General features: G+C 40.2%; 1 protein-coding gene across 1 annotated transcript; it reads left to right on the top strand.

Annotated features, from left to right (window-relative positions):
* Positions 1 to 7,952: 7,952 nt before the first annotated feature.
* LOC137274385 (uncharacterized) lies at positions 7,953 to 24,008 on the top strand. The gene is made up of 7 exons (XM_067807541.1): positions 7,953 to 8,171; positions 17,030 to 17,057; positions 17,183 to 17,305; positions 19,712 to 19,779; positions 20,482 to 20,579; positions 20,941 to 21,058; positions 21,329 to 24,008. The coding sequence occupies exons 1-7, from the start codon at positions 8,071 to 8,073 to the stop codon at positions 21,423 to 21,425; spliced, it is 633 nt and encodes a 210-aa protein (XP_067663642.1). The 5' UTR covers positions 7,953 to 8,070; the 3' UTR covers positions 21,426 to 24,008.
* The last annotated feature ends 2,392 nt before the right edge of the window (positions 24,009 to 26,400 follow it).

Here is a 26,400-nt window from a genome sequence, read left to right as displayed (position 1 = left end):
CAGTAGCGTTGTAAATGGTAACGCTTACACCAGACTACGTCTACAATACAAACCCTATCACTCTTGAACAGTTTCGACGACAAAACCAATCAAACTCAGTTAGTTACTTCATTTTCCACGACACAAAACACCCAGAATCCCATCAGAGCGAGAGCAATAGTATCTGCTGTTAACATTCTGAACACGAAACTTCTCGTCCACATAACGTGACGTATTCCGCGGCGCTGATTGGGTCAAGCTGACCTCTCCTCTTATCACAACCCCTCCAGAAAGGATTTCGGTCTTAGATTAAACGAGTCAGTAAAACCGTTAGAAACTTTCTATCGTTATGGATGCACCAGTGATTCATTAACTAAATAACAGATTCGCTCTAAGTACATCGCGCAACAGTTGAAACCGAGGGCACAACATGGTTAGTCAAACTAGATTTTCTTAACAATGATAGATGGCGTCTTGCCGAGATGGGTCATAGTCCCAGGTAGGAAAGCACAACCTCAGTCGTTCGTGATTTACAATCCACAAGGTCGACATAATGAGTTTTCAGTAATTGGATGTCTTAAGTTTCCTCTGTGATATCAATTGTTTTATGTGACTGTCTTCCTGTTTTATGTATAAGACATTAAATGTCCGACTGTCTTGACAGTAGACGTTAGGACATTTACATCTGGGTACAAAGCATATGGGAATGCAGAGCATAAGACATTCACACACGGTCCACTAGACATTCACATATGGGCCACCATGTTGTCACAAGATGGACATCAGCCTATCATAAACATGGTTTCACATTTGCACTGACAGGACGCCACACATTCACATACTGGACTGTAACCAAACCTGGCACCAGATATGCACATACAAAGCTATGAATGCTGACCAGCAAAGAATTGGGGTGAATGTTTTCTAGCAATGAGGAAGTACTTCCTGGTTTGTCGGGCAGTCGACATTCACATATGAAGCACGAGACATTCACACACAAAGAGTACTAAATATTCACATATGGGGCATCAGATATTCACAAACGAGGGTTCATACATTCTCCATCGGCACTGTATGACCCTAAATTCTTTTAACGAACAACCATCCTTACATCACTCTTGTATGTTATGATTTCGCGATGGGGTAGTCTAACAGCTACAGCGTTCGCTCGTGACGCTTAAGACCGTGGTTCGAATCCCCACATAGGTTCAGTGTGTGAAGCCCATTTTCGGATTCCCCCACCGTGATATTGCTAGAATATTGCTAAAAGTGGCATGAAAACAAACTCACTGACTCACTCACTCGGGAGAAACCATGAATTGCGACTGAAAAACGATCTTTCCGTGGGATTCTTCCAGAGATCAAACCCATCACCATATTTCTAAAGGATATTATCAAACATCATCATGCAGTTGCAAACCCGACGCTGACAATGGCAAGTAGCAGGGGTAATATTTACCTTTCTGTCACACCATGTCCTAGTATACCACATCCCCTATTACTCCTCATAACGTAGATCGGACCACAACTACACTGTCCACTCCCAACCCTCTTGATGACACTTGTGGGCGAGATCCGATGTAATTATCGACAGACCCGCATCCGTCCAATGCCAGAGCGCAAACACCCGTGCCTTTCAAGGCAAACAACTAATATGTGATAACGAATGTCAATGTCAGGGTGTTTAGGAGGCCCTCGACCATCAAATTACCGAGTCCATCAACTCCGACCAGGCCTTTCCGCAGTTGGTTCTGATTGTGCGATCAGAGAGTAATCTCTACAATCTGTGGCGAACAATCACTCAAACAGAAAATGCAAATCCTTAGCAGAAAAAGAGTGAAGGCTGAATTTGACAGTGGCAATCACGAAACGGCGCAGATGAGACTTCTGGCCACGACTTCAATAGGAAATCATTTGGTTTTCTGAGTCCCTGTGAGCAAAGCTATGTCGAGCCCTTGCAAGATTGGATCAATATTCGTCCAGTCTTCATCCTCTGCGATTCTTTCAAGAAGGAAAACGTCCCTTTTCAATTTATTGCTGCTATCTGTATCAAGTTTCTTCAAATGAATCGCCGAATAAGCGGTTCCAGAAAGTCTGTTCAGCACACGTGCAGACGTCAAATATTGATCAGCCATATTGGATTTGCAAACGTCGTCTGCATACTGGCGTTTTCTGTGCAAGAGGAACGTGACCCTGGGGCGAGGCCGAAGAGGATGATTCATTTGTTTCTGAAATCTTCAGTTTAAACTGTAATCGCATCTGTCGCGAAAAGGTGTCAGTTTCATTGAGGAAGCTGTGGGCACGGATTAGCCAGAACTTGAAGAATAGGTTAGAGGGTCCCAATTGTCACTGGTTTGATTTGATTAGTTTACAATTAATTATGTTTTTATGTTTTATTCATATGATAAAGTGTTGAAAATCAGGGACTCGTTGGTAAGAAAACAGGGTGTTAGCTATAGCTTTCATTTTTAAATTTTCAGACAGATTACAGAAACGAATACCAACATAGCGTTCCTCTGAGCCAGGAAGGCTCTGTCGTAGATCAGTAACCAGAACTACACGTTTCTGTGTGAAACAGTCAGTATTACTGCAAGTCTGCAAGTCTGTAAGTCTGTAAAAGATAATGTTTGACAGGGCCTACCATTAAAACATAGTTATCATAAAGTGGACATGGAGCTTTACCGATCTGACAGGATTTTGCTTTACCTCTGCAAAAGAGTGTGTGAATCCTGTTTAACGTTGCACTAACACTTTACCATAAGTGATATATAATAAAAATGTTAATACGACTGCGACAAAACTCCTACCCATATTGGAAAGAGAACCTTCCCGTACACTGAATCGACTATACGTCTTCTTCTTCTTATTGTCGTTATCAAACAGTTGTACCAGGTGTCCGGATAGAAAGATGACACCCCCTCCATACCCCTCTAATAGTACCTTCCAGTAGAGTCTCCTGAGATAATTGCATACGACACAAATAAAACCTAACATTGCCATCAAACGTCTTGCAGATACCTCGGGCGCCTTGTTCCTTTCAAGGAGTGTGAAGCTCAGTTTCAATTATCGCGATTTCACCGGCACATTTCTGTTCATTACAGCTGGAACCAAGGGCCAAATAATGGCCAGATGGAACTTGGAAAGAACCATTCCTGATTATAGTGGCATTCAACGCGCGGCTCTACGTAATGGTCCTGTCAGAGGCACAAATCTCAAGGAAGCCCTGCGTTCATTAAATTCCATTTTGGCCGTCACCTTTATCAAACGTCAAAACTGCCATGGTGCATAATGGTGTTGTGGCAGTCAGATGCAAATATGGCGATTCTGAAATAAGCACAGCGTCGTTCAGTGAATACCCTTGTCATAAGTTCGATGTTTGGGTTTTCGCCCTTACTTGTCCAGTGAACACTGTAGGGAACCCCTGTATTGTATAAACCGGAAGTTGCACAGATTCAACTACCACTTCCTAAGTCTACAGTTTTTGCCGCAACGGTCGGTCGCGTGTAAGTTGGCGTATTCTTTCGTCCCAACGACTAACATTTTCACAGAAAACTAAAAACATGGACTCGAACGAAGACTCTAGCACAAAGATTACATCATGTCAATAAGCATGCTCCTCAAAATCGGGATTCCAAAACACATCTTACAAACATTCGAAGATCGAACATGAAATACCGTTTCATTGGCTATTAATGAAAATAGTTTTTATTCTAGAATAATTTGCACGATTTACAATGAAAGAAATGAATGTTTATGTTGAGGTTTAAGTAAAGTATATCGTTGCATGATATACTTTACCTGTAATTAATTGCTGAAAAGAAACTGTACGTGTGATGGTAGTTGACCACTATTGTTTTGGTGTCTTTTACACACTGCACTGGTAGTTTTATGAGCACTGTCTTGGTAGCTTCGTCTTCGTGGGTTATGAAAATATTGAGAAAAACTGTAAATAATTATTTCAGAAATGGTTATTAAGAATCAAAACGAGTCAAGCGTATCGATACTTCATATTTGACTACAAGCACACCAAGAAAGAAACGAAAGGCTGATAACACCTACATATGAAATGTACGCAGTTATGTCTGTAAGTCCAAATACGGACTCACACTTCAACCAAGAATCCATGGAAATAACCGGCGATTTTCACGCTCGATTTGTGAAAAAAAGTTCCATCAAGTTTGGAACTACAGGTCACACATCACTGGTCACCATTCTCTTTTCGACACAGTAATATCAATGGATTGTATTACTTGCATAGATACGGTACATCTTAGATACCTGCAACGAAGAACACGAATACCCGATACGTTGTATTTTGCGTGTACAATTGTATCACTTACATGAAAATTCAATACAATTAACTCTGCAATTTCCCGTACAAACTATCCTGATTATGGTTTCATCTACCAGCATATGAGGGTAACAACTACCCTACACTGCCTATTTACTAACATTACAGATAATTACGATATACCTATCGCAAAAGAAAAATGGTAACTGATTAAAGGATAGCTACACTACTCAAGTTTGCTACCACGAAGTAAACAAATGTTTATATAGTAGAATAATAGCTCATGGAAATGTAAAATTCACACGATAAAACATTTATACGCCAGAGTTACCACTTCACTTCACATTTGTGTCATAAAGTAACATATATATAACATTTCTGTAATTAAATACTAGTTACCGAATGTCTTAGCGTTCAGATTTCACTTAAAATCAACATATTTAAAGCTTGCATAATGTAGAAAAACATAATGAAATGTCGACACTGACAGCTGTAAAACGGCAATAGATACAACTGTATAACACCAATACACACGGTTGTATAACGGCAATAGATACAATTTTAAAATAACACCAATACACACAGCTGTATAACGGCAATAGATACGGGTGTGTAACGCCAATGCACATAGCTGCATAACGCCAGACCACATAGCTGTATAAAAACTGACACAACGGCACTAAACACAGCAGCATAACGGCAAATAATACAGCTGTGTGACGGCAATAGATACAGCTGTATGACGGCAATAAACACAGTTTTGTGCATAATTCTGATGGACATCACTGTATTCCGTTGATGGACACAGCTATATCACACTGATGGATACAAGCGTATAACGGCAATAAATACAACTGTATGGTGGCAATGAGCACAGCTGTATGACGGCAATAAACACAACTGTATGATGGCAATAAACACAGCTGTATGACGGCAATAGATACAGCTGTATGACGGTAGTAAACACAGTTTTGTGCATAACTCTGTTGGACATCACTGTATTCCGTTGATGGACACAGCTATATCACACTGATGGATACAACCGTATAACGGTAATAAACACAGCTGTATGACGGCAATAGACGTCGCTGTATGACGGCAATAAACACAACTGTATGACGGCAATAAACGCAGCTGTATGACGGCAATAAACGCAGCTGTATGACGGCAATAAACACAGCTGTATGACGGCAATAAACGCAGATGGACACAGCTATATGGCGCAGTAGTACGAAAATTTTGTTTTAGTCTCATTATCGCCTAGGTAGGAGATACTATCTCACCGTACGTAGGACATACGTAGGACATACGTAGGACATAGTATATTAGTGCCTCCTGCTTAGGATTGATATGTTTCATAGGACGTATTACTTACTATCTAATACATAGTATTTAGTACTTAGTATCTCCTGCGTACGACTTACTATCTCCTCCGTAGTACTTAGTATCTCCTACGTAGTACTTAGTATCTCCTACGTAGGACATACTATGTCCTGCGTAGTATTTGATATCTCCTACGTAGGACTTAGTATCTCCTGAAGGAAATGATCGATACGTGTTAATATGCATTAATCTGAAATGGTTGACTTCCTCAGAGGCGGAAACAATCACCTGGTTCACTGTTTCAGTCACTGTTAGAGTTTACAGTCATTATGTTTCATTCACATTTAAAGTCTACAGTTATGTGTTACATTTACCATTAGAGTCTACCATCATGTGTTTCACTTTCTATGAGAGTCTTCTGATTTGTACACCATCAGACTGACGTGTTCAACTAGGTCTGGCACATTACTGTCATGTGTTGGATCGACTGCCTTTTGGTTGTGTTTTTACTGCCTCGCGTTCAGTTTGCTCTACCTTAACGCGCTGCAGTAACTTCACTGTTATATGTAGCACTTTGTTACATCAGGGAATATCTACAACCTGTTAGACGCTCCCTGGTTACACTGTCCGATTATGCGTTGGATATTTCAGATACACATAAGTCTGTGTACAGGCGTATCTTAGACTATCGGTAGCAAACTGATTGCCTGACAAAAGCCTGATGTGACAGGCTTCTGTCTTGTGGGGCTGTTGACTGCCCACCAGCAAACTATACGTGCTTATTCTCTTATACTTATACACAAATGTATTATGACAGCCTATGGCATTTTTTCATGTCGAACTCGCATTTACCGTCGGTTATAAGTTAAAACATATACTACACTTAAAACGAATTATTTTTCTTGCAGTTTGTAACACGTTGAACGGAACTGTTATTGCTCATATGACGTTCTTCGGCTAGGCATTTATTTCTGTTTGTAGAATAAACGGAACACCGTTTTCGAAGACATATGCTCGAAGTGATATTTTCATTTTCCAAAAGCTTGCCACCGTGGACTTCGATGATAAACGATCTTTTCACTGCTTTGCTGACACGGTCGAGAATTAAGTCAATACTGTCGCAGGCATGGATCATATTAATGCGATAAATATATATTTTAGCTTGGCATTATCAATTTATCCTGCCGGTATGTTGGAAAAGAAGGATCGATTGATGTCTTTGACCTTTCAAGCCAGACGCTTGTTATGGTTTTGCTGTGATTTCACGTAATTTCTTTATAACGGGCCAAACCCGTGAAGACTCGGGTTAGATTTGGTCTTCAGTAACCAAACCACCGGTGAATGTGGAGAATCGAACTCCGTTCTTCGGCGTAACGAGCTAACGCTTTGACCGCCAGACTAAAGAAATGAGGAAATGGGACAAGTGGTAGATGTTTCGTAAAATCTGATTTGGTGTCTGCTTTAAACACATTTTACGCCACTCTAAGTAACAATCTTCCCGTTTTTCTGCAGGGAACTAAAGAAGTTTGCGTTTGTGTACACACAGACTGCAGACTGAAATCCATGTAATATGTGAATGAGCAAATGTTGTGTTAAGCCTAGAATTCGTCATTATTTGCGGCTAACCAGTTTAATATGTAAAACAGCGACGCTATATGGCTGAGAAATACCTTTTGCAACGTTAATTGTAAATTGTTACCTTACTCTCACTCAGACACAATGACACATTATGTTCTGTTTGTGGAATACAGTATGCTTTAAATGTTCCGATCCACATAAGCAATTCCAGCGGTGCTTTACATGTATCGATACAGAAGTAGCCGCTTATACACCTGCTGATATTTACATTTATAGTGACGTATCAGCTGTTGTTCCTGGATGTCACGTATCAAATCGAGTTCCTGGTTGAGCGACAAAAATCAATTGCCCACCAACGTGGTCAAAGGGAAGTAACTCTAATGACACGTGCTGTTCCGGCCTGTTCTCTACAGGTTACACAACACCAAATGTTTTCCCATAGACTTCTATAGTAACCTTACATTTTTTAAAAAAATAGCCAGGCTATCAACAGCCATTCCATGTACACATGGGCACAGTCTGGCCTCTAAGCTACAATAAAACACAAGTTGTGGCCAACTTGTCCGGCACATTTGCCAAGCACAGGAAGCGGAACACATCAACCCCCAGCTCAGCACCGAATGTCACCTACTTCAAAATATATGTACACACATAAGCATAACCCATGGTGATAAAAATGACAGCACTAAATACTTAAAATTGTGGTCAGTTTTAATAATGGGGTGGATGTGCTTTTAAAACACATGCACATCTTACACTATTTCATCCAATCACAGCTGTCACAGGCCTCTGTCCGTTTGAGGATATTGATATAGTGTAGTGGAACCTCAACAAATGAGATCGGATTTCACTGTCAATGTCCTGGCGTGTTTGAAGAAGACGGCTGCGATTGAAAGGCCATGGGGATAGTGAAGTCTATCTTTCAGAGGGATGCGTCGGGTGATGACACAGGAAATGAAAAGCAAGTTCTGACGGTCAACAGATACCCGCAGTACCAAATGTAGGTCAAACTTGTATACAGTCGTTAATCATGTGATGTGTGTATATTTGTGTTTTATTTTCGCAGACATAATGACAGAGTTTTGGCCTTTCGCTGTTGTCCAGCAATTAAGTCACAAATGTCTTTTCTCATCACTTTGTGTTTGCACGGGCACAAGTGACTAGTGTAGTGTAATTGTAGTTTCTGCATGCGTACACTCCACCACTGAATCTAACAAAACCTAGTAGGAGGTGGCGTCAGGTAACCTTTGAGCGACCAATGACCGTCCAATCAAACGCGAGACGGTTAAATACATTTGACCAATCAGACAACGGCTACTATTTAGGGATCGGAGGGACTTTCAAGATAGGCTGTGGCTATACACACGACGTCGTGCATATAATGCTTTTATACACACGACAAGACAATGTCGTGTACACATAAGTCTGTTATATGCACGACGGCCCTTTTATTGTTTATATAATGCTGTCATTCACACGAAAACTAATTTAAGTTTATGTTAACCTTAGGATGTATTCGTGAGAAATTATAACTGGTAAAATAATTCCATAATGACATATTAATTTACAATAGAGAACTTTTTTGCGCAACACCCAGTGTGGATTCAAAATTTGTATGTTTAAAAAATGAAGTTATGCTTCAAATGTTGTTTGTAGATATATTTGTAATATATTTTCTTACCCTCTAATGCAGTCATTACAGTTTATACAGAACAGGTCAAAATGGCCACTCGATAAATATCGGATATCAGTTGCCAGAATTATAAAGAAAGTAATTTTACAGACCTATTTCATGCTGCGAATTTATGAATTTACAAATAAAATAGAACACAAATTAAATTCATTCAGCGCGCGTACCAGTTTTATTTTCAATATATTTGTACATGCTCATACAATATTTTTTTCTCGTAAATATTTAATGTTGTATTTTACAAAGCTCTGCAGGGCAGCAGGTAACCAGGAATGTGTTTGGAGATAGCAGTGGCTACCTCGATGTATATGCGTTAGAAAATCAAACTTTACAATGCAGAGTGTCAATGTGTGTATTAAGAGGTGAAACCCAACAAAGCAGCGGTATCTCTATCATGTGTTAAGAAATATAACTCCACAAGGTAACGGTTAGTGTGAACAGGGAGACAACAGGGAGAATATATATTTAGACTATCCTTGGTGTGAGGAATGTGTACAATTTTAGTGTATCGTATGTATATATACTGGGTGGCCGTCAAATCGCTCCAGTTACAAAACGCCCCAGCTTTTTGGTCAGATTTCCCAAAGGGGTTGTCAAAATGCTCGACTTTATTTGAAATGATTACATATGTGTCACAAATACATAGTTTTTGTCAACTTCGATAATATGTTATTCATATAATATTGTACAGTAATGTTTCTGATTATTGCTCCATCAGTAGACTGATAAGAGGAAAAGTAATATTCCCGTGTAAACAACACTGTAATTCCAATACGGAAGAGGTGAATGACTTACCTGACGACGATTTTGGCTGTTTAAAGTCGGCTTCTGACTGTGCCGTCGACGGGGTAGGTGGAACCTACCTGTAAGTAATTTACTAATGATAATGTGATAGGGAATAAACCACCGTGATGATGTTCTTATGGGAGTAAACCGATAGCCGAAGCCTAAGATTGTGTATGAGTGCGTGATTACCTATTGGTAATGTGTGTACATGCTTGATTGCATGTATGGGTTAGAGAGGGTTTGGGTGAGAGAGCGTATGGGGGAGAGAGTGCGTGGGTGGGGGAGAGAGTGCATGGGTAAGAGGGTCAGTAGAGTGTGTGCGTGAGAGAGCGTATGGATAAAAAAATGTGTATGTGAGTGTATTGGTGAGAGAGCGTGTAGGCGATGAGAGAGTGCTTTGGTGAAAATGGAGAGTGCACTGTGAAAGCGCATGTAGGTGGAAGAGCGTATGTGTGAGAGAGAGGATGGATGTGAGAGAGCGTCATCGAGAGAGCGTATGCGTGAGAGAGCGTGTGGATGAGAGAGCGCATGGATGAGAGAGCGTGTAGGTGAGAGTGTGTAGTTGAGAGAGAGTACGCGTGAGAGAGTATGGGTGATGGAGTGCATGATTGTGTGCATGCGTGCGTCAATGTGGTTATAACTTCTGTGTAATTGTTTTCTCTTGTTTTATGGTACTCCGTGATTTTATTGTCTCATATGCCATAGGTTCGGGTGGGTTTTATATTTAATGTATGTATTTATTGTCAAAACACGTGACCCTTTAATAAACAGTTGCTATACACGTGTTAGGAGAAACAACTCTGAAAAAGCAACGGGCACCGTTCGTGTTAGAATTCTACAGGACAGCAGTTTCCTTTGAATGTGTTTGGAGATAAAACTCAACTAAACAACGGGTAAATGTGTGTGTTAGGAGATAAAACCGTGCTAAGCAGTGGATACATCCATATGTATCAGGCGATAAAGCTCTACAATGCAGTGAGTAGCAATAAGTGTATTAGGAGATAAGCTCTACAAGGCAGTGAGTACCAATGAGTGTATTAGGAGATAAACTGTACAAAACAGTGGGTACCTATGTGTGTATTCGGGGAGAATCTCTTCAACGTAACGGGTACCTCTGTGGGTATTAGCAGATATAAACTCTTCAACGCAGCGGGTACATGTGTGTAGGAGCAGGGACACCATATACAGATGGTTGTAGATTATCCTCCTTATGGTAGGAGTTACAATTATGCTGCTCGGTACGTCGTATAGTTGATCTTTAAGTGAAAGGTGAATCACAGCAAATGCCGAAATACATTTTAAGATATTTCTTTATGAAAACGGTTCCTTGTTATTCATTATTCACGTTATAGTGTCTCTAAACGCACTGACACTCACATAAGGTGGACTCGCATAATTCGACTTTTGAATATTCTAATTAACCCTGAAAAGAATGAAGTGATTACAATGACAACATTCTGACATAGTTTATTCCAAATAAGGTCTCATATGTTACACAATACACTGATGCAATATGACATAATTCTAGTTTAAAAGAATACACTATTGAAGTACAGGTGTGACAACGGCCAAACAGGTGGAATGACAAGTCATACGGATGGGACAACAGGTATACAGGTGGAGTGATTCTCACACGTGCGGAATGACACTCGTGCAGGTGGAATGATACTCACTGGTGGAAGGACAAGTCATTCAGGTGTGACAACACCCATACAGGTGGAATGACAGATCATACAGGTGTGACAACACGTATACTGGTGGAATGATACAGCACTTATACAGGTGGAATGACACTCATACAGGTGTGACAACACCGATACAGGTGGAATCACGCTCATACAGGTGGTATATCATCCATGTGAAATGACTCATACACATAAAATATCCTACAGGTGACATGCTCATGGCATCAACAGAGATACAGCACATGAAGTACATTAAATGTCAATATCAGGAATATGTTTTGGGGCTAAATTCAGGATGAGATAAAACCAATAGTAACCATACACTTTACTAGACACCCTGATTTCTAATTATGCCATGGAGACCCAATGCTGTGGTGGATACCCTTAATACCTATACACATAGTGTTAGCGGACATCGTTTCAGTGCCAGTTGTTTACTATAGTTGACATCCTTGTACTGTACAAAATGCCTCTGCATGGCATACACTGGTATTGTACCTAAGCCTACCTTTGTACTGTACCAGATACCTTTCGAAGAGAAAACCCTTGCATTGTGTTAGATACCCTTATATTGTATCATATACATACTGTAGTGGACACCCTTTTGCTGTACCGGAAACCTACTTCAGTAGATACCCTTGTACTGCGCCGGATATCATGTATAGATACAGTATAAAGTATGATACCATGTACCATGGCGCTGTAATGTGCACCTACTAAACTGTAGTGAATAACCGTGTAACGATATCTACTCAGTTGGATGTTATATACTGTACCCGATGTCAACCGTAATGGATGCACTTGAATTGGTCTTGTTTTCTATAGTAACAGATTCCTTCTGAAGGGGTTATCATTGTAACAGTTTTGTACTGTAGATGATACTATAATAGGGATTGTACCGTATCAGAAAACTGTCGTTTCGGATACATTCATACTTGAACACCCATGTACTGTACCAAATGCCCCCGGTAACGGACACCTTTAACCTGTAGCAGAAACCTGAACTGATCTTCAGTAGCCCATGCTTGTCGTTAGAGGCGACAAACGTGATCGGATGGTCCGATTCGCTGACTTGGTTGACTCGTGTCATCGTATCCCAGTTGCGTGGATTAGTGGTCATGATGTTGATCACTTGACTGTCTTGTCTAGACAATGTCTTTGCAGACAGCCGCCATATAGCTTGAATATTGCTGAGTGCAGCGTAAACCGAAACCCACTCACTTAGTGCCTCAAATCTACTGCAGGGGATACCCTTATAGTATGAATATTAAATACCTACAGCTGAATGCCTTGCACTGTTCCAGCTACCAACTGCAGCAGATAATCTCATACTGTAAAACATATATTTAATTCACTGGGATATATGGTGTGCTACATTAATGAACTGACGGGCAAAAGAAACGTCCCCGATAATGTTTTTATTATAAAATGAGAGAGACACATGTCATTTAATGTTGAAATGTTTTATATAAGTTTTGAACATGTTATATAGATTGTCATTGCAGTAAAAATTGAAACAATCTGCTGTAAGTAGACTTTTTATGACGTTTTCCACAGGTTAAAATGTCCGGTTGCCGATCACAACAGCACATACACATCAGTACCAGCAGAGTGTCTCAGGGTGTCAAAATCCTCAGTAACCACCCTCTATAACTACCAACTCAGTCTTTCCGTCGCCAGAAATTCCACCCCACACCATCACACTATCGCCGCCCAGCGGCCCGACTTCCTGGACGCAACAATGTGCGGTACGTTCGTTCTGACGTCTGTGTACACGAACACGACCATCAGTTTGGTTCATCTGGAAACGGCTCTCGTCACTAAACAGGACTCGGCGCCAGTTCCGCTGCTGCCACTGTCGAACTGCCCTTGCCCAATCCAGTCGACGACGTCGATGTTGCAGCGTTAACGGAATGGTCTGTAGGCCCTGATACCGAATCGGTGGAGTCGTCTGGATACAGTCCTTGTACTGAATTGAATTGCATGGCCAAGGCTGGATGCTGCTGGTGACGTCACAGTCAGGAATCTGTTGCGCAAGTGAAGCACCCGTAAATGGCTGTCTTCCCGAGGGGTGGTGACGGGTGGTCTTCCTGTCCTCGGCCTGTCTGCAGTCCGACCGGTTGTTCGGAAGCGTGTCATCAGTCTAGTGGTCGTTTTCTTGCAGCAACCCATGACTCTGGCTACATGACTGTGCGATGCACCCAGCTGCAGCATCCCAATAACTCGTTCTCTCTGTTCTGCTGTTAGTCTAGGCATTTTATTTGTGTCCAACGTAGGCAAGTGAAGAATTCGAACAGTCGAGCATCATTTTTACACTGTAACTTCATACGGGTATGTTACTGCAGAAGGATGTAAAAACATGAATAAAAGCGATTTTCACGCTTACAACATGGTCCACGTGAGTTTCCTTTCGGTGTGACGTGGGCATGTGTTCGGGGGATGTGTTCCTATTGATTTTCCGTTAAACCGGCAAAATAAGCAAATTTCAATTTTTACTTCGGGCACGTTTCTTTTACCCTTTAGTTTATCTATGTAAATTAGGGGCGGTGGGGTAGCCTAGTGGTTGAAGCGTTCGCTCGTCAAGCCTAAGACCCGGGTTCGATTCCCTACATGGGTACAATATGTGAAGCCCATTTTCTGGTGTCCCTCACCGTGACATTGCTGGAATATTGCTAAAAGCGGCGTAAACCTGAACTCACTCACTCATTATATTAATTTGTAATGTACATTGGCATCTGCATATATTCGTTAGAAACAAGGAAAATTAAAAGACTAAGGATTTACTCGTGGATATTTCCAAATATATTTGCAAATATCTTCTTTAAGAAAATAAAAATGCACAAGGTAAGGTGACAGTTTCGAGAGATATTTGTGGACCAGCAAGTTGAATTCAGCAGAAAGGTACATGTAATTGTTTCTTTTGTTTCAAATTTTGTATACATGTACACATACTTCGAGTGAGTGAGTGGATGAGTGACTGTGGAAGCAGGGCCTTACACCACTTTTAGTTATTTTCCACCTTATGGTACCATGGCAGGGGACACCAGAAATGGGCTTCAGACATTGTACCCACGTGTGGAATCGAACTCTGGTCTTCAGCGTGACGAGCGAACGCTTAAACCACTAGGCTACCTCACTGCCCACATATACGTGGAAGTATTTTGTAATTTCTTAACACATTATCAGCTTATTAGAGCGTAACACATTGTCGAATACGAAAATGGATTTCTTTAATAGCGAATCTTTGTACCATTTGTTTCTGCTACTGTTATTCATATATTTAATAATGGTGTAAATAATACCCCAGAATGTTTAAGAAAAGCATTCATTGCTTGAGAAATGCCCAGAATAGGTTGTGTCAAGGTACTGTCAACATGGCGATAATACTGTTACAGAGTATATATTTTTATTATCTTCGAGGGCAAACATATCGAGGTTCATATTTTTCATGCGATGCCCTAGAGCAAAATATCACTTTGTCATGGTAACATGACGTAGTGAACAACGATGCCACGGTTCTTTTGTTGCGACGACGGCGGGTAGCCAATCCGTGTTTGAAAGTAGATTTGGTTTTACTTTCCTCAATTGAACGACTTCGGTAATAAACAGAATATTATATTCGTGCCCATGACATCTATGTTTACGGCACTCGTTCCAAAATGTCGGTATATCCCTCGCTCTCGCCCAGGAAATATCAATATTTAGGCACTCGTGTCGTAGACATTGTATGACATGGGCACTCATATATAATATCTTCTATATAATCAAAAACTGTGTTCCAGACGAGATATGTAAGATCAAACGACATCTCCTGTGAGATATCGTTATGGGAGTAGATTTTGTACAACGCCCGGACATTGATATGACGTCATGAACTTGATGACTTCACAGTGCTGTGATGTCGCTGCACTGCAAGTATAGTGGTAGTTCAGTGTTGAGATGTGAACATTTTTCATTGAAATTATTTTTAATGATACATAGAACCTCACCCTCGTGTCTAGTGACATCAGTTTTATCAACACACGTTTGATAAAAGTAAAAATATCCCCTGCAAGCATCGAATATATGTATCTTTATCAACTTTTGTTGATATAATTGGTATCAGTAGACCCTTGGGTGAGATTCTCTATTCATCAATAATTTTGTATTGGTTTACTGTAAATTGATTCATACAAAAGAAAATTATTCCCATTTTCGAAGTAACACACAGCACACGTAAAAAACACATCACAAGAGTAGGTATATTTATGTCATTTTAGTAACGCAACAAAAAAGCTTTGTCAAGACTGATTGTGATCATTATGCACTTAAGAAAATAGAAGTAACGATGCCATATATTAAAGGTAACAGGCCTTTGTAGACTGTGAATGGACATGTCCTTCGAACCCATTTATCATTGCTATACCAAATACATACAGAACGAGAATATTGAAAAAAAACCACAAAAATTATAAATATTGAAGGTAAGTTAAATTTGTATTCGCGGAACTGATTTTGCAAACTATTCTCAGAGAATATTAGCACAATATGAGCATTCCGCTAGCAACTGTCAGTGACAGCGATTCATAACTTGTGGGAAAATACGGGGAAGTCTGTGCCTTAAAATAACCCTTAAAAGGTCCGGATGACGCCTACTGTAACGCTAGTCGTCCGGCGGTACAAGGGCCTGTAACCAGTTTAAAGGAATCTACCAATCACAGCGCGTCTTGCAAAGCAGGGGTGGAAATTATCCAGTCGTGTATATTGTACCAGAATATACACGGCGTCGTGTATATAGATGATTCCATTCGTAAATACTCGCCTCTTTGCGTGACCTACATCGAGCTACATCCGGCTTGCCGGAATGACACGAGTAGTTACGAATGTAGACGATTCGTTCAAAATATTCACGTCACTGACACAGATCTCTCCAAAAACAAAAATCCGAATATAAAACAGTTATTTGACCTGCAGTATGTACGGTTTGGGGTTTCTGTTGACATGGTTACTATTAGCTAATATTTCCGCAAGATAACATCCTTGAATATTGCCAAAAACACTATTTTCGGCAACTGTTTACTCACCGTTGTCATAGTTGTAGGTACGCCGTGTGCATCACCCGGAATCGCACGTTCGCTAAATAGGATTCGGAATCGGTCGGGTACGAACCTTTTCGAGATAAAAAGTTCAAAAGGCATGGGCGAATATGCACTTTCGCGACTTGGTAAGCTGTGTTCTGATTGGTCAGTCTCAAAGGTTACCGGACGGGACCTCCCATAAAGGTTCTGTTAGACTCAGTAGTGGAGTGTAACGAAAAGTACTGAGGATAAGTTTACTGAGACTGAGCTTAGAATCGTCCTAATTTCACAACATTTTGAATTATCAATATTTCTTTTTTAAACTTGTGATGGAGATGGACATGACTGTACGTTATAATGTTGTTGTAGTTGATAACAATGTTGTTTTTGTTGTTAATGATGATGGTGATGATGATGTCAACTCATGGCATTTATCAGACTGTCGTAATATGGCCCGACAGAGCTCAAGAACAAAACCAGAACATTTCTTTCAATAGAATATTTAATTTGCACGCTCATGCACTTTGGAAATGATGTAAACTTTGCTATTTCTTGAGCACTTTGATCTTCAATCCATTCTGTATATGAAACATACATCCGTCTTATTACCCATAGACGTATTTCTTTTGTTTTGTTGTAGTTCAGACCCAAGTCCTTCAACAAACGCGGTAGGTATTTAACAGTACGATGCTTACTTTTACTAATTATGTTTAGTAAATAATACTGAATAATACTTCATTTCAAAGCAATGAAAACTGTGAAATTGTGACTACCTCTGCTATTTTTCTTGCAGCATATTGAAAGGCTACGGGCGAAAGCCAATGACCATCGTCAGCAATATCGTGATCTGTCCGGGCGTGCTAAAGAAGCCTACGAAACCGGATACAAGGCAGCCGCTCACACATTGTCACAGCAGGTGAAATGAAGTGATGTACTGAATTAATTAAAAGGAGACACAGAGCACATGACGTCCACATTTTCCTGACATAAACCACCACACTTTCTCTCACCCCGATGTTAGGAAAAACGTCACTTGTCAGAAACCTTTGACGATAGCAGAATTGGTACGTTCAGGCGTTGTCGTTGTAGAAGTAGTATTAGTAGTTGTAGAAGTAGTATTAGTAGTAGAAGTCGTTGTAGAAGTAGTATGAGTAGTAGAAGTCGTTGTAGAAGTAGTATTAGTAGTTGTAGAAGTAGTATTAGTAGTCGTTGTAGAAGTAGTATTAGTATTAGTAGTCGTTGTAGAAGTAGTATTAGTAGTCGTTGTAGAAGTAGTATTAGTAGTAGAAGTCGTTGTAGAAGTAGTATTAGTAGTCGTTGTAGAAGTAGTATTAGTAGTAGAAGTCGTTGTAGACGTAGTATTAGTAGTCGTTGTAGAAGGAGTATTAGTAGTCGTTGTAGAAGGAGTATTAGTAGTAGAAGTCGTTGTAGAAGTAGTATTAGTAGTAGAAGTCGTTGTAGAAGTAGTATTAGAAGTCGTTGTAGAAGGAGTATTAGTAGTAGAAGTCGTTGTAGAAGTAGTATTAGTAGTCGTTGTAGAAGTAGTATTAGTAGTCGTTGTAGAAGTAGTATTAGTAGTAGAAGTCGTTGTAGACGTAGTATTAGTAGTCGTTGTAGAAGTAGTATTAGTAGTCGTTGTAGAAGGAGTATTAGTAGTAGAAGTCGTTGTAGAAGTAGTATTAGTAGTAGAAGTCGTTGTAGAAGTAGTATTAGAAGTCGTTGTAGAAGGAGTATTAGTAGTAGAAGTCGTTGTAGAAGTAGTATTAGTAGTCGTTGTAGAAGTAGTATTAGTAGTCGTTGTAGAAGTAGTATTAGTAGTAGAAGTCTTAGAAGTAGTATTAGTAGTCGTTGTAGAAGTAGTATTAGTAGTAGAAGTCTTAGAAGTAGTATTAGTAGTAGAAGTCGTTGTAGAAGTAGTATTAGTAGTCGTTGTAGAAGGAGTATTAGTAGTAGAAGTCGTTGTAGAAGTAGTATTAGTAGTAGAAGTCGTTGTAGACGTAGTATTAGTAGTCGTTGTAGAAGGAGTATTAGTAGTAGAAGTCGTTGTAGAAGTAGTATTAGTAGTAGAAGTCGTTGTAGAAGTAGTATTAGTAGTCGTTGTAGAAGTAGTATTAGTAGTAGAAGTCGTTGAAGAAGTAGTATTAGTAGTAGAAGTCGTTGTAGAAGTAGTATTAGTAGTCGTTGTAGAAGTAGTATTAGTAATAGAAGTCGTTGTAGAAGTAGTATTAGTAGTCGTTGTAGAAGTAGTATTAGTAGTAGAAGTCGTTGTAGAAGTAGTATTAGTAGTCGTTGTAGAAGTAGTATTAGTAGTCGTTGTAGAAGTAGTATTAGTAGTCGTTGTAGAAGTAGTATTAGTAGTAGAAGTCGTTGTAGAAGTAGTATTAGTAGTCGTTGTAGAAGTAGTATTAGTAGTAGAAGTCGTTGTAGAAGTAGTAGTAGTAGTAGAAGTCGTTGTAGAAGAAGTAGAAACAACAGCAGTAGTAGAAGCAGCAGTAGTAGTTGTTTTTTACTAGCAGCAGTATTAGTAGTAATAGTCGTTGAAGTGACCGTTGTGGTAGTAGTAGAAGTAGTAGCTGTAGTAGTAGTAGTAGTAGTAGAAGTAGTAGTATCAGTATTTGTTGCAGTAGTAGTTGTAGTAGAAGCAGTAGTAGAAGCAGCAGCAGCAGCAGCAGCAGCAGCAGCAGCAGTAGTAGTAGTAGTATCTACTAATGATAGTTTTGGTACTAGTAGTAGCCCACCAGACTCCGCAATATGAGCAATATGGCAGTAGTCTGATAATAATTGAGTCTGGCATGAGCATCGGTCTACACAACTGGGATACAAAGACACGTAGTAGCAGCAGCAGTAGTAGTAGCAGTAGCAGGAGGGTTTAGTACCATAATGTATAGTGAAATGTTAACCGATGTCGCTCCTGCAACAATGTACTGTCTGCCGTTTTCAGGTTCTTCAAGAAAGGTTAAACTACAAATATGTTTTTTTCAAAAATTCATTGTTACATACAGCCACTATTTGGTGAGACAAATGATGTACAAAAGAACATAAAGATATACCAAACGCTCATAAAGCATATCCAGTCGTTGTCAGGTTCCAGTCACATCTGTGTACTTGTAGAGTTGCGTCCCTTTGCAAGGCCAGGTTTAATTCATAGTTAGGTCGAATTAAAGATTCCCTCCTGGATCCTTTGTGAGACAACACGATCCTGTATTTCACAGAAACAGTTGTCTGTGTTGATGCAGCTTGGGGGTGACAGTGATGAAACTACCATTATATCCCATCCAAAGGAGCATACAACACAGCTCAATCACCCGTTTTCTTCTTTCAGGCTCATGCCAATAAGAAGGATATGGAGGATGCCAACAGGGAAGCCGTGGACCTTCTGATCCAACAACAGTAACGATATTGACTAGTATTGTCTGTGACAGAACCAGATTATCATTATCTGTATGGGTTGTTTTAGCTCTGTGGATCCAGATTGTCATATTTTCATATGATTGGTAGTTTAATCACTTGTGGATCCAGATTATGTTTTTATGTGATTGTAAGTTTAATCACTGATGGACCTAGATTATATTATCAGATGATTGGTAGAATAATCACTTGTAGATCCAGATTATATCGTCGTGATTGGCAGTCTTAACATTGGTGGATTCAGATAATATCATCAGATGATTGGTAGTTTTATCACTTGTGGGTCTACATTATCTTATCAAATTTTACTCTGAAAGTGAAAGTGCTAATGATGATGTTGATAAGCCGTACTTGTCGTAAAAGACTGTAACTAACGGGATCTGGTGGTCAGGCTCACTTGCTTGTCACATGTCATCGTATACCCATTGCATAGATCGATGCTCATGCTGTTGATCACTGGATAGTGTCGGCCGTACTAAGATCCCCAACACATAGGTGGAATATTGCTGAGTGCAGCCTGAAACTAAACCCACTCACTCACTTTAATTTCATGATGGAAGACAATGAGTTTCTACAGATGCAGTATTCAAATGTAGGCATTTGTTGCAGATTATATGGCGTTGGTTTCAATGGCCTTAATGGAAATCACTTGACATATTGCTTCAAAAGAATTATTTGTTTCAGACAAGAGTCGATCAACCAGGGAGAGGTCGATCTGCACGGGTTCTATGTGGATGAGGCTATTGATTGTGTGCGAGATGTGCTTAATCAGCATAGACAAGGTACGGTGAGTAAACATGCTCTCATGCATTTTAGAAGTTGGGAAGTTCAGTGAATGAGTTTAGTTTTATGCTGCACACAATGATTTTCCAGCTGTATGGCGGCAGTCTGTAAATGATCGAGTCTGGACCAGGCAATCCAGTGATCAACATCATGGCGATCGATCTACTCAAATAGGATACGATGACGTGTCTACCAAATCAACGAGCCTGATAATCCACTATATTTGTATTTTGTATATATAGCCACTGAACAAGTTCCACACAGCGCCACACAGCGATAGGTCTTAAGTTGTGAATGGCGTTGTGAAATTCAATATCAAAGGGACACAACTCTGTAATGACTACTGCTTCATGTTTTCAGGCGACCTGTCAGCCAGACACCAACTGACAATAATCACCGGGAAGGGTCTCCACAGCACTGATGGCGTTGCTAAGATACGCCCCGCGGTCATTGGCTATCTCATGAAGCATAAATACACGTCAGTTCTAAATACACCCATTCTGCTAATATTCTGTGAATGTTGTAATCACTGTTGTCGTTCAAATATATACTCCTAGAAAGATTAAGAGCACATCAAATATTTTTTTAAATTAAATCTCTCAGGTTTAAGATAAAGTAGAATTGACATGTAACTGACTTATATCTGTATATTTGATGTTTATAATAAACTGAAGTTGAACCGGCTGGTTGCAGAGAAATTATTATGAAAACTTAAATTTTCAGCTATCATGATTTCTTATTTTGACAGGTACACACTTTCCCCGGGAGTAATTACTGTGGATTTACAGACAGATGCCCGTCCAAGACCAGCAGGGAACGAGCAGGAGTGCTGCGTCATCTGCTAACATTCAACCAATCACATGGCTTCCCCACTGCTGGTGCGGTCAGGTAGCCCATGGGTTAAAGCTCTTCACACCGAAGACCTGGGTTCGATTCCCTCCATTAGTACATTGTGTGAGGCCCATTTCTAGTGTCCCCCAGCCGTGATATTGCTGGAATATTGGTACTATGCCCAGGTGCCAACTCTCACTCAGTTCTCTTGTTGCCGTTAGTAATGCCTTAATACCTTTGCTAGACTAGAAATACTTTGAACGTGTTTTGTGTGATTAACACTCATTAGCATCAGGTACATAACCTGAAAAATAATTGTGAAAATACTCAGTGACACAAAAAACGTTCTGGGAAACAATCATGTTCTTTGGTTAGTGATGATATAGAGACGTTGTATTTTTATTAATTTTTATTCTATGTTATTTTTTAAGAAGTATCTGTTCATCATATATATTTACTATAACATGACCTCATAATGTGGCTAATACAAAAATGTTTTAAATGATTTGCGTTCCTTGTTGCTGCTAAAGTATGCCCTCATCTGCGCGTCGTTTCGTGTTTTTCCCTGTGTTAGTATTGAGGGGGCGACCGAGTATTCTTAAGGTTAAAGAGTCCGCAAGTCATGTTGACGACCCTGGTTGGATTCCCCTCATGTGTGAAGGCCATTTTGGTGTTCACCGCCTCTAAAAACTGCGTAGAACCCTACTACCCCACTTGTAATGGACACAGATTGCACCGTAAGTCAGCAAATGTCTTCTGTTGAATTGGCTTTCAGCGTTCTTCTTCATCTCTGATTACTCACAAATCATAAACTATTGTTATGATAATTGTATTTTCCCCGTTATCAGTGACCGGCTAAACGTTTGACTGAACATAAGTTTGAAACTAACTTTGCAGATGGAAAACCGAAGCGATTTGGGGTAACTAAGATGACGCCCCCCTCGAAAACTCTTCCTTTTATTGGACATTAAAACATGCTTGCTAACAGGGAGATCTCACCTGCCACACGATCCATGACCCCATGAAAAGTGATATTATGTAGAAAAACATTAAACGACGAAACGCATTAACCACAGTGCGCAATCATTCTCCAAATTACCATTCGTGACCCACACGTGTTATTCCCTGACATTCGTGACCCACGCGTATTATTCCCTGACATTCGTGACCCACACGTGTTATTCCCTGACATTCGTGACCCACACGTGTTATTCCCTGACATTCGTGACCCACGCGTATTATTCCCTGACATTCGTGACCCACGCGTCTAATTCCCTGACATTCGTGACCCACACGTCTAATTCTCTGACATTCGTGACCCACACGTGTTATTCCCTGACATTCGTGACCCACACGTGTTATTCCCTGACATTCGTGACCCACGCGTATTATTCCCTGACATTCGTGACCCACACATGTTATTGCCTGACATTCGTGACCCACACGTGTTATTGCCTGACATTCGTGACCCACACGTATTATTCCCTGACATTCGTGACCCACACGTGTTATTCCCTGACATTCGTGACCCACGCGTATTATTCCCTGACATTCGTGACCCACACGTGTTATTCCCTGACATTCGTGACCCACACGTGTTGTTCCCTGACATTCGTGACCCACACGTGTTATTCCCTGACATCCGTGACCCACGCGTATTATTCCCTGACATTCGTGACCCACACGTGTTATTCCCTGACATTCGTGACCCACACGTGTTATTCCCTGACATTCGTGACCCACGCGTCTAATTCCCTGACATTCGTGACCCACGCGTCTAATTCCCTGACATTCGTGACCCACGCGTATTATTCCCTGACATTCGTGACCCACACGTGTTATTCCCTGACATTCGTGACCCACGCGTATTATTCCCTGACATTCGTGACCCACGCGTGTTATTGCCTGACATTCGTGACCCACACGTGTTATTCCCTGACATTCGTGACCCACACGTATTATTCCCTGACATACGTGACCCACACGTGTTATTCCCTGACATACGTGACCCACACGTGTTATTCCCTGACATTCGTGACCCACACGTGTTATTCCCTGACATCCGTGACCCACGCGTATTATTCCCTGACATTCGTGACCCACGCGTATTATTCCCTGACATTCGTGACCGAGTAAATTTCCGAGCAACCATGAATCACCCCGCGTAGAAAAAGTATTGAATATGTCGAAATGTGACACATGGCAAATACCGCAGCATTAATCCATTATACCTGTATATTTTCCGCTCCGTGTATGGAGTTTTTTCACATTGATTCCGTCATGACCTTTATCACATGACAAGGACCATCGTCAATTCACTGTGCTTGAAACCATCAACTTCGTTTGAATCATACCCCGAATATACGTCGTGGCTCTTCAGGCCAAATACCCATGAAAATCTGGGTTAGAAGTCTTCAGCAACCCATGCTTCTCGTAAGTCTCGATGACTTGGCTGACTAATGTCATCGTATCCCTAATGATGTTCATGCTGTTGATCACCGGATTGTCTGATCCCGATTCGATTATTTACAGAGCCCCATTATATAGTTGGACAAAATGCTCAGTGCAGCGTTACACAACAATAAACAAATCAAATCTACCAGGTGTTTGATTGACAAGGGACAAACTTACAGTAGCATCCATCTCTTGGCTCTTTTCCCATATATATCCAGAAGGCAAATATATCCCTTTTTACGTATGTAACCGGGTTTGTGAGTGGATGATAATGACTCCAGGACACTGGTTACGGGTGTGAGAATATTTATTCCCGTTCTAATAACGTCACCCCGGTGTATGGCACTAGGGTACAGAACACAGCCCTGTCAAGTCGCCAAGCCAGTCAATCGCTCGTATAATCTTTGGTGATGTTCTAAGATGTTATTCTCCAGCACGGTACAAATGTCTTGTCAGTGCAGGCAAAGAGAGTGGAGTGAAGACTTGAGTTAGTAACAGAGGACAAGAGTTTGAATGATCCAATCAGATTGGATAAATTAAGGGCACATAATAATGTAATGACCCTACCTAACCACCCTTAATGGAACTCGCCTCGCTTCCAAGAGTGAAATGGTTATGTTATAAGCAATGCCATGTGAAATCCTAATGTCCATCAATAAAATACATATTTTGCTACCAGTGAAAAGTATTTTTGACTTTCTAAGTCGGTGAAAACAAACTTAAATAGCATTTATCCTCACGCAGGGCGCCGCCATTTTTGAAAATCGAGAAGTCACGGGCTAAAGTCCATTTGAATTATTGAGATTATGGTTTGTTTTCATCAAGTTAGAAAATCAAAACTACTTTTACTAGTAGTTAAATATACATTTGAATCATGGCCAAAAGGAGTTTGCATGACATAGCCTGTAATATGAAATAAGCGAGATCGGGGTCGAAGTGAAAATACTGCGCGATAAATTTCTTCACTTGCTAAATTTACTTGGTTTGTAAATGTTCACTCACCAGTATGTAGATACTTGTCAGTAAACGTCTATATATTTGGTCTCATAATCCTAATTACTTTATAATCATACATATGTGCATTTTGAAACTTAATAAAAAGAAGCTATCTGCGAATGTATAACAGGAATGTAAAATCTAGACATTTTATAGTTTGCCCATATGAATCATAATTCGCACGCACGTCCTAGTGTATGTCGTCTGTATCATTAAACTTCACAACGAAAACAATGATTCTGTTGAAAGCGACAACTTAATAAAAACAAAATGCAAATATTAAAATTAAAACAATTTAAAGTTATAAGAGCAATGTCAGGCTATACCTTGTTCAAGGAATGTATCCATCAATATCCACAAAAACGAGTGATATATAATTCATCTGCAGATTTCCCAAGTGATGTGTTTTTTAACAGTCTAATATACGAAAACGTGATGTATCGTTTCAGGTTTTTCACATTGCTGTATAGTCTCATTGGTCACACAAGATAGCACACCTGGCAACAAATTGCATAATGTGCGTCATTCTTTTAAAAAAGTAATTTAGTTAGCCAATAATGAGCAATCAATCAATGTATTGGCGGTTGATCGTTAGAAAGAAGGGTGTTGTTTTTACATAGACACAGACACAACAGAGTGTATTCAGTATAGATTAGTAAATGTACATACATAAACACTACTTTTTGACAAATCCCCCATTTTAAATCCGCATAAAAGCAATTAATCAGTCAGTGTGTTATCGGTTATTCCTTTGATCGATCCAGACACAAGAAATGCCAAAAGGGGACCTTTGTCGGGTAATCTAAGTGACGTTACCACTAATTATACCTGTTATAAATTCATTAACTGAGCATCAAGTGAATGATGACAAATAACGTGTAGGTTTATACAACCTAACACGGATTACAACCTAGCGACACCAAGAGATTTTGACAGAATCGTCTATGAAAACAAGGGTTGTAACTCGGAACCTAGGCAAAGCAGGAGACAAAACTAAATGATAGTAGGATGTGAGAACACATAGCTTTCATATTTCTCAACAGCTTTCGCGATTTCAAGTTTGTACAAACCTATAAACGAAATAGTTTACCCCCCTGAAATGTAGATGAATTCAGCATGTACCCTCATATCTATACTATTACGTCACGGAGACGCGCCGCTCTGTTTGGTTGAAATTTCGCTTGGGGCTGAGAATTGTGCAGTTATCAAAAAGGTCGATTTAAGGTGATTAAGATCGAAATGAGCAGTTTTAATGACGGGGTTCATTTATAACGATGAGTGATTTATGCATTTGCACCCCCTAGAGTATATGTGATCTTTAAGTACTAAGGGAAAAAAACTGGTTTAGACTGTTCGACAGGACTGGATAGTATTTGTAAATTATGACATGCCGTTTACTTCATCAGTTTTATTCTCTTAAAGGATTATCTTATCTTAACTGATATATATCTACCCTCCACCTTTACCTACCTCCCACTTCCAAAGCCCACTCTCAATCCCAACCACCGTCTGCGACACACCCGTCCTGGTTTTGCTTTT

Source organism: Haliotis asinina, chromosome 2, assembly GCF_037392515.1.
Source record: "Haliotis asinina isolate JCU_RB_2024 chromosome 2, JCU_Hal_asi_v2, whole genome shotgun sequence".
Classification (NCBI taxonomy): domain Eukaryota; kingdom Metazoa; phylum Mollusca; class Gastropoda; order Lepetellida; family Haliotidae; genus Haliotis; species Haliotis asinina.
This window is presented reverse-complemented; position numbering and strand designations above follow the sequence as displayed.